At 39.2% G+C, this 18,396-nt stretch overlaps 1 protein-coding gene across 12 annotated transcripts in view; it reads right to left on the minus strand.

Moving 5' to 3' along the window:
* The window catches only part of TRAPPC9 (trafficking protein particle complex 9), a 450,420-nt gene that overhangs the window by 424,325 nt on the left and 7,699 nt on the right, over positions 1-18,396 (minus strand). For 10 of the 12 annotated variants that reach the window (XM_038162115.1, XM_038162070.1, XM_038162087.1 and 7 more), the window contains 5 exons: positions 13,075-13,220; positions 10,818-10,946; positions 6,904-6,930; positions 5,614-5,735; positions 3,807-3,932 (listed from right to left, as the gene is read on the minus strand). In XM_038162115.1, coding sequence (XP_038018043.1) covers positions 3,807-3,932; positions 5,614-5,735; positions 6,904-6,930; positions 10,818-10,946; positions 13,075-13,220 — 550 coding nt within the window. The remainder of the gene's footprint in view (positions 1-3,806; positions 3,933-5,613; positions 5,736-6,903; positions 6,931-10,817; positions 10,947-13,074; positions 13,221-18,396) is intronic. The other 2 variants (XM_038162165.1, XM_038162154.1) reach the window with 1 other exon arrangement.

The following is an 18,396-nucleotide window of genomic DNA, read 5'->3' on the forward strand; positions in this document are numbered from 1 at the left end:
GTATTGGCCTAAGTCTCAGGTAACTTAATTCCTTTTGCCTCTGGCTGGAATGATAATCTTGCTTTGCAGTCAGCCAGCCATGAAGAGGCTGCCACAGAAACTCGATGATTCCTGCTCTGTGTCCCAGGAACCAGCAAGGCAGAGTAATGCTGACACCTAGTGCATAGGATCTGGCACAATCAAAAGCAGTAAAACGTTCTTGAAATTACTCTAAAGCTGCCAACACGTTTTGCAAAGTGTTTCAAGTGACAAACTTCACCCAAAAATAGCCCTAAAGGACAGAAACAGCAACTCATTCTTCAAAACTGGAAGTATCAATCAGTGTGCTTAACTTCAGGCACGGAAAGGCTTGGACAGTCAAAGGGAAGCTGCTCACCACACTGGCTGGTTTTTACAGAAAGGATTAGGTCTTGTAAGCAGAGCTTCAAAATGTCTTTTAGCCACTCAAATCCTGATATAATTACAAAAAGCAGTCTGTTCTCAAAAGTCACTTCTAATTTTGGACATAGGGATATGAGACACATCAAAGAGGAGTTATCAGAGGGCACCGTGACCTTATCTGACAGTTCAAATTTTCATACTTCAGGATATGAAGAAACACAGAGTAGCAAAGCATTTTAGAGAGTTCCAGACAATTTTTGAAGCTGAAATTCCTATTTTTTTCAGAACTGACAACACAAGACAGTGCCTGACACAAATGTACCACACATCCCTAAGACAAAGTCCTGTATCACGAGTTGTGAAAAAAGGTAATTGCACCAGGGTGAAAACTTTCATAAATCAGTGCAGCTGGAAAAACCAAAAAATACAAAAGGAAAACACATAAAAAATTTGGAGAAGTTAGCATAGTTCCCAAAAGCAATCACTCAGCAAGAACACAAGGTATCATACTGAAATCACCTATTTATGCCATTTTTGACAGCTTAGAACAATGAAAAATATGGCAGCAAAGTTGAAAAGGGCACAAGCACATGATCAGGAAATAAAGCAAAAAAAAAAAAAAAAAACTTTAAAAAACCCTATCAAAAGCTAATCCTTAAATACAAATACTGACAATGTTCACTAAATTCTTTAAGATGATAAAAGACAGGACAATGCTATTTATGTAGACAGAACAACTATGAGAGAGGCAGCAGATTCCAAGAAAGTTTTATTCTCATCATATCTGTGTTTTTACCACTGTTACATTATTTGTTGCTTAATGGTTGTCCCCAGTGTTAATCAAGTATTTTTCTCAGCTGCAGAAAACCCTTTTTTCATCATCACAAAGACAGCAAAATTGCATTTTCCTAAGCACAGACAGTTATGTGGTACCATCCAGGAATTTAAAAGAAGAAAAAATGAGAAAAAACCCACACAGATGCTCCAAGTAATTAATTCTGGGAAGATTGCAGCAGGCATTCTGGAGGCCATTAGTGCAGCACCTACAAACATCTTTCCTGACTCACAAATTTATAAACGCTTAATGCCTGTGAAGTGGTTGCAAAACAGCCACCACCTGAAGCACAGCATCATTTCCACCTGGTTAATTTTTATTTGACTGCTCTACCAGACAAAGCTACCTGGAAAGGCTGTAGGTCACTCTCCAAGTAATAGAGGCAGTTTTTTTCTCAGGTTTGTTTCAAATCAGGCTTTCAAAGCATGCAGCTTTTTATTTGTTTTTTAATTATTCCTTACTACATTAAAATTTTATAATCTCGCTTTCTCTGTAATTATATTTTACAATTTATTCCTCATAACTGGATGCAAAGTTAAGTCTTATTGCCCTGCAGCTCATCAGAAAATACCAATTACATGATATTACTAGACTGAGTATGAAATTAAATTTATGGATAGGAACTAGTTTTCCTGTTTATAAGTCTTACACTTTAACCTGCGAGGTGTTTTTTCTGCTGCAGAATATTGGTTGTGCTGAAGTCTTATTTACCTACAAATGAAAAGCACTGTCCTACAGTCTATTCTCTCAGCTATCCCAGGATGACTCCTCCTTGTGAGTTAGTCCAAATTATAAATACAACTTTTATTTGTTTCCATGCTTCATACATTAAATCTTAAAAAGCTGTAAATACAATTCCCAGCCATACCTCTGTTTATGGAAAACACATTTCCCAGCCCTGGGGAAAGCCCTGGAAAGATTATCCTACAGTTATTTCACACAATAATGCCAACACAATCTCTGCTCCCCAGCCCTGCAGAGATCCCAGTCTCTGGTTTGGGCTGGACTGGTTACAGGTTCACTGGCAGCTCAGATCAGGGTGTTTTTCATGTTGCCAAGCTTTGTGCTTGTGTATTATTAGGCAATACATATCAACTTTGCCATTCACTGTGTTTTGGGGGTTAGGATTTTTCCTTTTGGTTCTTTCTCTCATGGAATTTTGTCCCATTTGTTGGTAAAAGACAATAAGGATCAGTACTTAAGAGTGACCAAAAAAATGGCCAAGGTGGGGAAGGGTGCAGCTAGCTCCCTTCTCAGCTGGGGGTTTTCTCTTTGGGAAGGGCAAAAACACCTAGATATTTTGGCCAGGGGCTGAGGATACACACACCAGTAAAGAACTGTGATTCCTTTTCCCAGATCTTTGCCTGAAAGCCCCAGATTTTCAGAGTTATAATAATTAGGAGGGAAGGGGGTCACATTTTCTACTGCAAGGGAGGTTCCTGCACTCCTTGTCAGACACCTGTCTTTCAAACCAAGATGCTGGGTCTTACAGGTTTCCTCTGAGAAGAAGTGAAAGTTGCAGTATCAGTGGCGTCAGGGAGAACTGGGTATTCTCTTAATGGCACTAATTCCTTCCAGAAAAAGAAACAACAATGTTGGAGTTCGCAGGCAACAAGAATAAAAGCACCAGAACAAGAGTTTGGGTGAATAAAGAGGGTGCAGAACTGCCAGCAAAAAAACAGATTATAGAATTAAAGAAAAGGCCTTTAGCACTACAAGGATCATGGCAATTAAGGCACTCTCTAACAAGACTGATGATTTTCATGACAGCTTATCAATTAATTATTGTCTCATTAACACTTTGTTAGAAAATTTATTCCAGAGAAAGGATTCTTAGCAAATGAAAGAAAGTATTCTACCTCCCTCATAAATCTGCTGTCCCTGTCTGGGCCCAATAAGGTCACTGGTGTGGGCTTAAACTGCTCATCTTACCAAGATGTAATGAGCAAAAACCAAAAACCATTATGAAACCTAACAGCTTTTTATTAATCCTTTCAACCACAGCAATCTCTCTGTGAGCAGTGACACCAAGCTTGAGACACTGCTCAAGTGTTAATGTTGTTTTGTGGTGACACTGAGCACTTTCAACACAGTTCCAAACACTGATTTCCCCCCTGAATTCCTTTCTGATTTGGCTTAATTAAGACTTTGCACTACACACCAAAAATTCAGTTGATTAAGACCACTAATCAGACCCTTCAGCTCACTCTGCAACAGGCCATTCCTGATTTGCTCAATTTCATTGAATGAGATGCAATCAAGGAAATTTTAGAAATCCACTGCAGAGCAGTCCCAGGCAGCTGTTTTTCCCTAGTACAACATCACAAGAGAACAACAATAGGATTTTTTTTAACCTTCATGAGGGAGAAGAAGCAACAGAGTTTAATCTCAGACTAAGTCCTCATGTTTTTAGATGAACTCTCAACACCTTGTAACCCAGACTCACAGATGTGAAAATCCTCAGAAGTCAAGCTCTTGTCAGAAGGCAGGCAGTGGTACAGAAAATAACCTGGAGTCTCCTGAATCTAAGTAACTTTCAGTATATTCTGTCAAATGACAAGAGAAAAAAAAAACAGACTTTCCAACTGACCTGCCGAAGGTTGATATAAACTGCATTTTGCAGAAACTCAGAGGCTTCCATGCTCCTCTTCTGCATTGCCAGGACTCTCACAGCCTTCACACAAGCTTCCAGTTCAATCACCCCAGCGTTCTTGTACTTGGAGAGGGAGAAAATTAAAATAATATTGAAGTATTGCACCTGTTAGATTATATGAGCATTTCTGCTCAGCACATAAATCAGCTGTCACATCCTCCAAACCCAGCAATTCCTTCATGCTAATGACTACACTGTTAAATTATCAACATATGCCCAAGTGAAAGTTAAGGTGTCATCTAAAAGATTATTGTGCAAAACAGCTGTTTTCAGCCTCTGCACCCACTGCTCTCATTTTGAGACAGAGCACAGCTTCAGTCTGAGAGTGCAGGGGAGGAGAAAAGCTGGGAATATTAGAACCATTTGGGGTAACCTCAAATAAATGGTTGGTTGTGGGTGCTGTGTCTGCAAATAAATTCTACCTTTACAATGCAAATATTTTTATTGCTGCATCCATTTTCTCTTTAGTTAAAACAATATTCCTGATGACAAGAGAATTGGAAACCAATCTGACTGTTCCAATATTTGTTTGCAAAACATTTGCTGTAAATGACTGTTTAGTGATTTAGCTTGCTTAAGGAAGCTAAGGAGACAACGCAGATGTGCATTCAACTGTTTGTGGTCATATAACAAACAGGCAATTTTGGTCTGGTGATTTCCCCAAATACTGGGTATTTGATGTGGGCCACCTTCTCCTGAAGTTAAGCTCTCTTCAAGTATTTATATTTGAAAGCTAATGGGGCAAAGAAAGCTCAATAATAAATGCAAGAGTTACACCAGCAAAGCTGCCCCATATTCCTCTCTCGTGCATTTATATTAGCAAAAGCAAATCAGTGGAGATTGAATCTATTTTAGAAGGTGCTACAAAAGTTGTTTCAGCTGAGTGAGAACATAAAAAGTATGCAGAAAGTGCTGCTTCCTCAGCATTACAGCAAGGAGTTACTCTGTGGGTCTGGAACAGACAGGAGGTAACTGTGCTTGTCTTGAAGGGTTATAAATCAGTCCTGACACAAATTTCTTTGTTATTTCAAGTGTAGCTGCAGTGAAGCACAGTTATTACTTGCTGAGAGCACAGTGCATATTATAAATAATCAAAATATAAATATCCTGCCTTAAGCCCAACTAAGTCAAATAATTTTATACTCCTAGAGACATCACACCTTTTCTAGATGAGCAATGTACCCTTAAGGTAACATTAAAAAGCTGAACGCATCCTTGACAGTTATTGTTTTACTGATGGATTCTAATTTATCTGACGCTGTGCCCAGAACTATCACCTTTCATTGCTCCTGATCATAAATTAACTCATGCACACAATTGAACTTGTTTCACTTGGAGAGTCTCCCTTCAACATGGACATGAAAATGCCTGTAATAAATATTTATAAGCTTAGTCTGAAGATACATTATCAAACAAGAGAAACACCTGAAATTAAAAAGTGATTAAATAACTCCACTGCAATACAATTAAACTTATCTTTAGTGTTGATGTGGACACTGAGCCGCTATTTTCACTGTAAAAAACAATTCTTTTTCTTTTCTTATTATGATTGCAGACATTAAGCTCCTTTTCCATCTCAGGCTCTGAGCATTTGCACAGAAAACCTAAAAAAGTGCTCCAGTAGAGCTGGAAGCTGTTTTACAAACCTCACTGCCATGCTTTAAAAGATCCCCCAAAACCAAAGCCTCAGCAGTTCACAGTTGAAAAGAACTTAAAGTGTTCACTTATAAATAACAAAGATTACCTTGCCATAGTAAGAAATAGCTTCTTTATATTTTTCTATGATGTCCTCAGGACTCAGGCAGTTCTTGGCACGTCCTATCTCAGCACTGGTATCTGCATTGATCCCGTTGGAAGTCAGAGCACCTAGAACAGAACAGGGTGAGAAATGAGCACAGGGACTCTTGGCAAATGCTAAATATCTAAAAAGCAAGCTGGGGTATGCTGTAGGTTTCACAGAATACACAAGTACGCTTGCCCTACCTAGAAAGAAAGGAAATAATCTTTCACTTAGTAAATATATATATATTCATGATTTTTAGCCCTTATCTGAATGTTTTGACTATGAATAAAATATAGATTGCTAAAATTACATTATGGCCACATCTGAATAGCCAGTTTTAATCTTTGAACTATTCCTTCTACTTTAAAACTGTGTTTCTAAAGCACACCTTAGGGGAAAAAAAGGCTCAGACAAAAGAGTAAGAAATTGGTTTTCTTATATAAGAAAGAAGGCAAGAGACAGAAAGGGTCTATATCAGGGACAAGAATTTGAAATAGATGCCAAGGAAATCTGGGGTATTAGAAAGAACATGACAATTTTATTTTTAGAATTTGATTTTATTGGAATAAACATCATAAAAGTGGAAACATATCAAAGGTTTGGCAAGGCTCGATACCTTCTTACATATTACTTAATCTGTAGCATTATACTGTAATTTATTTAGGATTATACACTAATTGATTTCTCCAAGAGGTTTCTCTGCAAAAATGGCAAAAAAAAAAATCTCTGTGTTTCAGAGCTGGCCCTAACTGTCAATAGACAGTTAAGAACTACTGTGAAAGGTATTTCTGAATTTACTCAGAGAGCAGAAAGAATGTTTCTTTACATAATTAAATGCTAAGGCAACTTTTTTAATATGTTTATTAACTTTAAGGAATCAAGCACATCTGAAGATTAAGAGTATTTTTATGGAAGTGAAAAATGTTTGTTCATGATGACTGAGGGAGCACCATGATTGTACAGAACCACATATGACCATTCAGGTTGGTCACTTCAAAAATATTTTAAAATCCTCACTACTCATGGAAAGAAATCCTGTTGATTAGAATTTATTGAGACACGATCACAGAACTACAGGATTTATTTTGTGCCAGTTACCCTTCAGTCTCTAGAATTTCTCAAGATTTAGAGCCAAAAACTGAAGCATCAGGGATCACTACTAGTTTTGGCAAGTGGCAATAACTATACAATTGCAAAACACATCAAGTAATACAAGAAAATACTTTGGAAGCATGCAGGAAAATAATGTACCTGGATCAATGAGAACTTCTTGTGCCCCTAAAAGGAGGAACAAAAATGATTTTTTTCAGCCTTAAATAGAGCCAGCAAAGTAAGTTCTTATAATGTTTTATAACATCAGCCTTGAACAAAATCATCAGATTCATCAGGATTATCACTGCTGTTGTGAAGGACTACTAATTATAATTCAAGTAGTCCCCACATGTTAAATCTCATTTGTTAATAAATAAATGTAAAAGTCTATACATTCTCAATGAGTTCTAAGACACACTAAGAAGAATTACAGAATTTTCAGTGTATAATTTAAAGCCATATCTTTTTTCCTTTATCTTTATTGTTTTGGCTAACAAGTTTCCATTACAGTCCACTTAGTATTAATGCCAGGACCTACAGCACTTAAATCTTCTTGTGGGAGCTCATTTAAGCTGCACAATACTCCAGAATAAAATTTCCAAGTAATTTTATCCCTTTTAATTGTCATTAATTTCTCTCCATCTAAATTTTCTGAATAATTGAGTCATGTCAATCCAATAAGCCAGACTGTCCATGTAAGAGCTGCCAAGAGTACGGCAGAGCTGGATTACCAATGTGGAACACTTTGTTGCCCTAAACTTTGGTTGAACATGGCAATAAAATTGTTCATCTCAAGGGTTAAGCAGTCAAAAACAATTATTTTATCAGCAAGAAAGACCCTCCCTTCAGTTGACTTGCTCAGATTCCAGACAAGTGAAGCAGAGATTTAGATCTAGACTCAAATATACACCAACACTTCACTGTGGTGTCATAATTCTGCCTGGGGAAAGAGCAACAAAGTCAAGATCTTAGAACTCCCAACAAATAAAATCCAGTGGATAAACCCAGAACAGCCAGTGACCTAAAGCAATAAAGCATAAAGCAATCCAGACTCATCCTGTTTGACATACAAATCCCACAACTGACAGACCACATCCAGATTTCCTGGCCAGAAGGAACTGAGCTACTCAGAATCTTCCTTTACACTGAAGGCTGCAGAGACACATCCAGGAATGCCAGGGGACACAACCTAAACCTGTCCCCATACAAACAAAAGGGTTTAGATAGCTGAGAAGTTAAAGCACCCTTTTCACAGAATGGTTTGGGAAGTGACCTTAAAGACCATCAAGTTCCAGCCCCCTGTCCAAGGGCAGGGGCACCTTCCACTGGAGCAGATGGCTCAAAAACCCCAATCTGATCCTGAGCACTTCCAGGGATGGGCAGCTACAGCACAGAGCAGAAGTTCATTTGTATTTTGGAACTTTCTCTCCAAAGTTGTTTCTGCAGCCCCATCTGCTGAGCAGCCAGGTCCTGTGCTGTAGCCTAAAAATGCCAAATGATGGAAATCACAAGGGATTCTAGGGGAAGATGTTTCTACTGGCTGGAGCTGGGCAGGAAACTTCATCCTGTGAAGGCTGAAGTACAGGCACAAGAAGAGGTGCAATTCCAGGTACAAGAGAAAGCACTAAAGGTAACTCTCACATCTACATGCCCCGAAATGAGGCAAAAATTTCAGTTCCAAGTGTGGCATTTCTTGATTTGTGCAGAATTTGGAAACCCCTTTTTTTTTTCTGGGTTTATCCCACAGAAAGATACAGTGGAATTTGTTCCCCAGATTGAGCAGAGAAAGTGACTATAATTACAGTGAAAGTGACTATAACCAAAGGTGCAGTTTGAAAGGATTTCAAATGAAAGGCACTGCAGAGTCAGGAATAGGTAATAAAAATAAATTTTCAGAAAACTTAATAGGAAAATGACATCACAGCAACAGCTGTTTGGCCAGAGGGAGCTCAGCAGTTCACACCTCCAAACACAGAGATCATAAAGGGACTTAGGGAACAGTATCTCATGGGCCACAAAGTAATATTTTCGTCTGCAAAGGATGACAAAAAAACTGTAATCAATTTTTCTTCACAGAAAAGTCCTTTGACAAATCTTGTCATATGAAACCAAAACATTTTTAAGATACAACTACACTTACGAGTTTGCAAACTGGACTTTGAAATACAAGACAACTTAAATAGAAACCAGCAATAATACACCCAAAATAGATTAAATTATTCTGATAGCTGTGCCTTGTTACGTTCTTTAGTAACCAGGAGTACCCATGACAAACAAACAGACTGCAAGATCTCCTGATAAATATTCATTGAAAAGTAGACAAAGGTCACTAACCAGGTGAAATTGTAACAGCCAATGTGAAATACATTAATAGGTTATGGGACCAAATGCACAGATTTTAATGAGTAGATATTGTATAAAAATTAGTATTCTGTCCTGAAATAAGGTAATTTTACTATCACAATTATCTGATTTCAATACACACAGTTCATAATAAAGGTAAGACAAAGCAAGTGTTTACTAGATAAACATTTGTGACTTATAAAAGAATAAAGATGGTTGGTTGCTTCTTTTAGATTAAGGAATTAATTCTGACCACATTACACACAAGAGAACTTAACACCAGCACTTAAACCCAGCTATGATTCAGTCCTGAGTGAATGCATACACAGCAGCAGCTGAGCTGGGTTAGCCCAAAGGCCTGTGTAGCTCACATTAATCAATGTATTTCCATTTTCCTGCCCCAGCCCAGCCTCTCCTGAAAGCCACAGAACCTTTCAGGAGCTGTAACACCACGTGGCAAGTGTCAGGTCATGTGGCAGGCTCATCTGCACAACCACAGAGGAGTGGAGAGGATCAGTGACCATCAGCTGAACCCCAACAACCAAACCAGAGCCAACAGAGCTGTGGGGGGTGAAGCCCAGCTCAGTTACACCAGCAGCTGTCTGGATCCCCTTACAGACAGACTGGGGCGTCACTTCCTACAGGGATATGGGGCTCACTGCAGGGAAAGAACATCCTGGGATTGTACAAGATTCCTTCTGGGGTGTAGGGGACGAGCCAAAGACAAGGAGCAGGAGGGACTGAGGCAGTTTAGGGAACAAGCTTGGAAAAGCAGAGGGGAGTGCATGTGTGGGTGCTGGTCTAAGCACCCATAACTGGAATGGGCTCTGGCTCTCAGCCTTGTGGGTTGAGGTGCCAGCAACTGGTGCAGTGCAGTGCCAGCTGCTGGACAGACTGAGGCTGTTTGTGTTCCCTGTGTGTTCTCCAGGCCTGCTGGGAATTCCTGCCCAGCCTCCTGTCTGCCTGGACCTGGGGCCATGAAGCTGCAGCAGCCTTGCCTCTCTCACACACACCACCAGATCTGGTGACTCTGAATGACAAGGAGTTCCATGTCATACCTGTAGGCTGGATAAAGAGTAACTCCTTTCATCTGCTTCTCCATCTGCTAAGCTCTGTTTGATGTCCTCCAGTTCTTCTCGTGAAACAAACACTGAAGCAGTGATCCCTACCCATCCTTTTCCACAATGTTCACTGTATTACAGATTGCTCTCATATTTCTCTTCAGCCATCTCTTTTGCAGTCCAAGAGTTTAAAAAACTATACTAAACCTTAAAAATTATGTTGGTTTATTGCCATTTCATTTAAAAAAATCTATTTGTTACTCATTGACATTAGAATAGCAAAAAAAAAAACTCTGAATAAAATGTACCCATGTACCCAACTTAATTCTTTTTAATACATGCAGCCCTGTGAGATCCTATTTTATGAAAACTGTCTGCATCTCCTCCAGCAAAATTCAAAGTAACACAGACACTACTAACAATCAGGTGAAGAAATCAAAAGCTTTGCAATTCTATGCAAAGCATATGTGTTGACATTAACACCAAAACGGAAAAATAATTGCAAAAATCTAAAAAAAAAAAAAAAAAAAAAAAAAAAAACTTATTCCCCAAGCCTCCCTCCTCTGATTAATGCTGTCCTCTGTATAACTTTACAGAGTTAGGATGTAGGGAGGAGTTTTCACATGTTTAGTGGTGGCAAACAGAATAAAACAGAAATGCCATCCTTACCTGGCCTGTGCCTGTTGCCTGCCTCAGCAGAAAGAGAACCTCCTTGAGCCCTGCGAGACCCAACTTTACCCCCAGTGCCACCTGGGTAGTGATAGATGACAGATGCTGAGCACAGCCCCTCAAGGGCAGCTGCAGAGAAAAGAAAAAAAAAAAAAGCCAACAGGTTAGTAGAGACATTTGCAAGAAGTGAAGTATCCTGTGGTAAAGTCCATTCACACAATCAAAATGTGCCTGAAATTAGATGTCTAATAGCAAAAACCATGGAAAATTCTGATTTACTCAATGTGCTTTTCTCATCTGTGTTCACCCTTAGAGCCCTCATTGCCCCAACCCACTGAAAGAACATGCAGGAGTAAGAACTTGTCACAGTAGAGGAAGCTCACATGAAAAGCTCTTAATCCAACTGGATGCAATTCTAAAAAACCAGGTAAGAAGCCAAGAAAGCTGACCAAGGTAGGACCACTCATCACCTCCAACAGGTTCATGCTCATTGGGGGAGGTTTCTAGTGGCTGGGAAAATGGAAAAGTCATCTTCTTTGAGAAGGAAGTACCAGCACAGATAGATCAACATCAGCTCCCAGGAGAGGCTACACAGAAATCCTGCTGGAAGCACATAAAGTGAAAGAAGGTGTCTGTGAACAGCTCACATCGATTTATTGAGGATAAATCAGCCTTTGGCAACCTCACTGCCCCCTCTGAGGAGATGCTAAGCTCAGTGGACAAAGGAACAGCAGTGGATGTTGTGTATTTTGGCTTTCAAAACATTTTTGGACACAGTCTCCCACAGAATGCTTGCAGCCAAATTTAGGAAGATTGGGATAGCTGGCCTATAAAGCAGGTGGGAAATCAGCTGGACAGCCAGACTCAAAGGCTTGTGATCAGCCAAATGGCTGCCTGTGACCAGGGGTGTCCTCAGGGGGACAATACTCATGCCTCCACTAACTGCCTGGGGAATTGCATAGAGCACATCCAGAAACTTCCTGGGTGACACCAGACTGGGGGGAAGAGCAGGGCAGGCCTTCAACACAGACAGAACTTGCCAGGCTGCAGGCAGGGGCTGGCAGGAGCCTCAGCCCAAAGCAAGGCTGGCGGGAGGCCATCAGAAGGGCCAGGGGACTGGAGCTGCTGGCATAAGAGACACAGGGACAACTGGGGTTGCTCAGCCTTACAGAGCAAGAGGCTGAAGGTTGGTGTTTCTGCCGCCTTTAAAACACCCAGTAGGAAGAGACAGAGGCAAGAGCTTCTCAGAGGTGCAGTGACCAGATAAGAGGCTACACAAGTGGACACAAAAAATTCTGCTTTAAGCTAAGACCAATTTATGTTTTGTTGTTGGGTTTTTTCAAACTATAATCAGCAAAATGTTAGAACAGGTTGCTCAAAGACTGTAAAACTTCCATCGTTAAATATACCTGAAATTCAACTGGAGAGGTCCCTGAACAACCTGATGTAACTGGACATGATAAAAGCAGGAGATCAGACTTACAGACTTATCAAACTATTTGAAGAGTCCTCTGGAGGTTTCTAAGTAGAATTTGAGGAATCTTGAGCCAATTAAGTTTTTGGAATTGCAGAAGAAAAGAAGGGGGAGGTCAGAAGATGTTAAGGTTTTCATGGTATGTAATCTACAGGGCCATTAGGAAGATAAATGGTTTCCTTGTGGAATGGGAAAGCTAAAAGCAGAACTGGAGACAGTGATTGTCCTGGAAGGGTATGAAACCAAGAAGCAGAAATGGTGCTCAAAGATCATTTGTATGGCAAATAAATAACAAAAAGCAGGCATGGAAAAAAAAAAAAAGGAAAGGATGGAGGAAAGGCAGGGAAAAAAAGCAAATCCTATGACCTAATATGAAAGGAAATTATGCCATTGGAAGTTTAACACTTGCAGCTTTAGGAGATGTAAAGGCAAAAATATTTTCCTAACAGTCCACAGTGGACACCCATAGGAAATATTTTTAAAACATCTACACAACCCAGTGAATAAAAATCAAGTACTTTCCAAAGAATCGTGAAAAAATGAGACACAACTTTTTTTTAAGTACATGCTTTACTACAGTAACACAATTTATCCTGTTTAGGTTTTCCTGAACACATTCCTTTCTCATGTCTTATTGACCAACTTCTTCTTCAACTTCATTTACTCACACCTGATATCCAGATTTTTGTGACTAAAATCATCACTATTTTTCACAACGCCTAAGGAAATTAGAAAGGATCGTTTAATTTACTTGGGATTACAACTGCCAGCACCCAGTCCTACCTCCAAGCCAGAGGAAGTCGTTGACAGAGCGCAGCAGCTCCACTGCCATGTGATAGTGCACCAGGGAATCCTGCAGCATGCCAGCCTGCAGGCACAGATCTCCCACGTGCTTCCGCATCCGGCCCTGGCAGCGCTTCTTGTAGTGTCTGCAAAACCAGAGGTGCACTTCAGTTACTGCCAGGGAATGCTGCTCTGGGCTAACAAACACCTCAAGTCAGTTTTCTTCCCTCCTTAATAGCAGATTGTGAAAAATGCGTATTTTATGATTGGCTTTTTTCGGATATTAGGATGAATATTATATGTGTTATGTTAGGAAGTTATGCTGTATTAATTTTCTCAAGTAGCGTGTTAAATATAGTTTTAGGTTATAACATAATGTTAAAACAGAAACTATGTATGTGGGATATTTTTTAAAACAAAGGAATGAGGTACTTGCACCAGATAGCAGCCACAGGACACCTAAATCTTTCAGAGAAAGAGGATTTATTGCTCCATTGTCAGAAGAAATTTTTTCCTGCCTCACTCAGCCCCGAAGATGCCGTCAGGATTAAGAGGAAGAAGTTGATGCTGACCAGACAGAATCCTTTGTTTGAATGGAATTTATGCATCATGTAAGAGGTGTATTAATATGTAACAGACTATTGTTTTTAAGGGTTAATCCTCTGCTAATGTGTGTCCTTTTTTGGGCTTATTTTGCCCAGAAAAAGGTACCCAGACCGTCCGTAACTCTTTGTTCTTATTGTCTCGTATTGTCCTAATCTCAACTGTTCAAATTTTTATTACTCTGATTATATTACTATTTTTATAACCATTTTATTACTGTTAAACTGTCAAAATTTTAAAAACAAGTGATTGGCATTTTTCACACAGATCAGCATTGATTTACTCTCTGCATATAAGCAAATATGAATGCTAACTAATGTAATATGCAAAAGGAGCAACAATTTGAGGATATATTGGAAAAAGCAAGGCATCACATGGTTTGGCTACACAGCATTTACACAGCTGAGTCACACGCCCTGAAAACCTCCAAAGCAAGGTTCCTGCAGACTACAGTGAGTATTTGGCTGTCTGTCCATAGCTGATATGCTGCTTTTTTGCTCTTCCAGTACCCCCAAAAGCTCAATGCTAAGTCAGGGTGGTCTCTTGTTCTGCCTTTTCCCTTTCTCTCAGCAGGGGATGGATTGTTCCTGTGCTTCCAGGAAGCTGTTCTTGAATAAATCCCACAACCCCATGGATGCTTCCCATGGAATCCTTCACATTTTGGCTCTGAGCATATTAAAGGCGACTCTTCCAAAATCCTACTCTGGGGCTCTGTCTCCTCTGCTGGGCCCCTCTCCACACACAGCCCAAAGGTATCGGGGGCCCAAAACCCCCTCAGACTCCCCCAGACCTCACAAATCTCCCCCTGCTTTTAGAGGGATGATGAGTGAAAAAGCACCATCACTTCAAGCAACTGACAGGGTTTCTCCTCTGACTGTTTTTGTATATGTTAAAATAAATGGTGATGTTCTTCCCAAATGAACAGACAAAGCCTACTGAATATATTCAACAGACACCTTGGAACAGCTAAAAAGGCAACTTGAACATGAATCTGTGTGACAAAGGCACTAATCCTACTATTTTGTTTGGTTTTTTAGTTCATTTCAGCTAAAGAAAAGTTTAAAAAGTAACAGATGCAAAGCAAGACACGCTGGACTTGGAGAACACCTCGTGGTTGAAGTGACAGTTCAGAACAACTCTGCTCTCCCAAATCCATGAACAATCCTCCTGTTCTCCCTCCTGCATAAGTATTCCCTGGCAAGAATGTCCTTGCACTATAATTATAAAATTGTTTTATGAGGAAGAAATTTAAATGTCAACTGAGATCTTTTATTAATTTATCTACATTACTTTCAACAGTATATCCTGTTGTTCTAACAGTGTCTTCTAAGTACATCCAGAGAGATATGAAAGTTCACTTTACAAACATCACACCAAGGAAAAATACACTCTTATTTCTTTGGATAGTTTAAACTAAAATAGAAGTCAATAAAAAATTAAAATTTAATTAGAAGAATTGCTGCAGATGTCATTCTTTATTGTATACATTAAATCCAAGGAATTTGGTAAACATACAAAGAACCATCTTGGATTTACACAGTTCTAAACTTTGAGGTTTTAGGAGATGTAGTGATACTTTTTCAATTTAATTACTTTAAATTAAATTAAGTTGAACAGGTTGCCCAGAGAAGCTGTGGATGCTCCATCCCTGGCAGTGTTCCAGACCAGGCTGGATGGGGCTTGAAGCAACCTAACCTAGTGGAAGATGTCCTTGCCCATGGCAGAGGGGCTGGAAGGAGATGATCTTTAAGGTTTGTTCCAGCCCAAACCAGTGATTTTGTTAAAAGTTACCAAGACTATTTGAACTTAACAACTTTAAATAAAAAAGAACCCCAAAAAAAAAACCCTAAGGTTACAGCCACTCTGCAGATGCTCAACTCTTATTCCCTGGAGTGAGACCAGAATGTAAGAGGAATGCCAGTGTTATGGAATGAAACCAGGTTTGGGGCAGTGGAGTTTTTCCCCAAGAGTTGAACTGAAATGTCACTGAAACAATCTCCGTAAGGCATCTGAACAAACTGTCCTCACGAAGTCAGTAATGTAGAAATGACAAAAGGAGAAGAGGCACAGAGCATATGAAATGTAAGGGTAGGAATAAGGACATTCATTTATTTCCTTTAGATGTAAAGGCAGAAAGGCCAGGAGGAATGGCAAGAATCCAAACAATTCCACGTCACTGGTTATTTGCTTTCTAGGCTATCAGTCTGGCTTGGGTAGTTTACACCACAGAGAAGCATCTTTTCAGCCACCAAATAATGTCTCATTCCTTGCAGTTGGTTTGGAAAAAGGAGATGAAGAGAAAGTAACTGATTTATATGGATAGGGGACAGAAATCAAAAAAGAGAGAATATATAGGAGTACAGACTATGCAGACTATAGGAGTACAGACAATAGCCTTATAAAAACTGAAGAGAGAAGCTATCAGAACCAGTGTTATTGTCTACAAAAAAACCCCAAGGAAATAATAAAAGGAGACAAGCAATAGGTCTCCTATTGCTTCTCTCCATCTAAAAAGCTAGAAATAATTCCTATATAAATGTTTGCACTTTTCTGATCTATCACACCATATTCACAATTCATGTGAGGGTGTTGCCATTAAATGAAGCTCAATACAACTATTGTTCTTCATCTTTCAGATGTGTCAGGAATTGAAATATTTGTCCTTTATTTTTCAACAAGTATGTATTTTATAGATCTTTTAAGAACAAAAATGCAAAAAAATTCAAAGTCAGAGCTAAAGCTGCACTGTGTGAACTATGGAAGGGCACCAAATCTTACCAAGATTTCAGGCTGAGCTTTGAGTTAAAGAAAAATAACTCCATCAAAAAGTTCCTTCATAATCTGGAACTAGCATTACACAGGAGAGTTTAAATTGATTATAAGTCAGATTTTCCTACTCTCTGCACTCTAGAATGAAAATAGCATTGTAAATGGTAAATTGCTTAAACTTCTTTTTGTTTTTTACATAAGTAATGGAATTGGAGAATCACTGTTTCCTTACCCAGCTATAATTCCTCTCAATGATGCCACTGCTTCCAACTCTGTCTCTACGCTTTCAAGCAATCTTCGTGTTGATGAACAAATTAAAGTTCTTATTCTCTCAAAACTGTACTTTATAAACATTCTTCCCGATTTTCCAGCTAGCAGATGATTAGGTTCATAAGTATGAGTCATACGGCAAAGGAAAAGAGATGATGCCTGACTCCTAAATCAGGACCTGATACCAGAATAGTTTCGATCACACAGCCTCACCACCAGCTCTTCCCAACCTAATTCTGCTGCTGATTTATGCCCAGTCAATATATCTGAAGTTTGAAGGGATTCATTCACCCAGACATCAATAAATATTGCTCATAAAACCACTGTTCTTTGAGAAACTCTCCTTTATTTATAGAAAAACAGATAATTTATTCCTGGTGATGAAGAAATTTACTATTAATTATTCAAAAACTGAATTCACTCCACCTATTTTTAGGCTTTTCAAGGTATTGCCAAGACAGGATTCATCTCCTGCAGTCCCTGCAAGTCATTGCCATCCTCTTGGAAAATATTTTCTCACTAATTATAAAGTTTGTACCAAACAAATGTATAAACTGTCTCAATTAGGCAGACACAATTAAGTACAGTGAATTCAATTACTTCAAGTATGTCCAAAAAGACAAAAGGCAAAGACTTCATAGAAACAAAACCCACTGTCCACAGACAGCAAAACTTAATTCACTTCACATTTGGGAAGCCCCTTTTTAAAAAAATCCAGTATCTACAATAGCAGGTCCTTAAAATCATATCCAAGGGACTCACTGTTTCTTCTATGCATCCTGGGGTGCAAAGTTAATGGGAAAAATGTCCTATTGCCTATATATTCATATATATATAAATATATGTCTCAGCATAAAATGATGATTGCTCATTTTAATACCGAGATAGTTTTGCTTCACAGTTTTAACTGAAGAACCTGAAAGTGAGAAGCTTACAGACATCTTCTCTCTAAATTATTTTGTATTAAAACACTGTTTAAATATTTCAGCTGTCTCCTGCTTAATCCTAATCTATTTAGGGACAGGAAGCCCACATAAATTATCAATTACTTCCTCTAGGATAAGAGGACAACCTTTCTCTAGGCCAGTTTCTTGCAGCACCCTACTGCCAAGAGCAGCTCCTATTAATCTTTCCTCTAGAAGATCATTTACAACATTAAATTTCAAAGAAGCACCCAAAGCCTCCCCCTACAAACCCCTTCCTGAGTGTGATGGACTCAGAAACATCCCCAGGGAAGGCAGTGCCACCTCAGGCAGGACCACCCATGGAATGCTCCTTGGTGTCAGTCACCCAAACTCCTCTTCTGAAGGTCCTCGCCACACAGAAAAATTCCATTGGCTACAAAACTACTTTAAAATCTTATTTTCTAAAGTTAGTTGGGTTAATGCTCTACCAAACACACTCTTATATTCACAGGAACCACCACAATAATGACCAGTGACCACTGCTACCACTTCAAAGTGGAGGACAATATATCTATTCCAGGAACTACAAAGAACTATTTGATTTCCATTTCTGCCTTCTTTGCTCTATAGGATATGTGCTTTATTCTTTCATCTCCAGCTCTTTTCTAGGATCCCAGAATAATTTTATGGAAAATTTACTGCAACAGTGTTATATTTCAAGACAGAATTTATTTTCACTACAAACCATCCAGAAACAAGTTTGACGGAATTTCTG

The sequence above is a fragment of the Motacilla alba genome, chromosome 2 (genome assembly GCF_015832195.1).
Source record: "Motacilla alba alba isolate MOTALB_02 chromosome 2, Motacilla_alba_V1.0_pri, whole genome shotgun sequence".
Classification (NCBI taxonomy): Eukaryota; Metazoa; Chordata; class Aves; order Passeriformes; family Motacillidae; genus Motacilla; species Motacilla alba.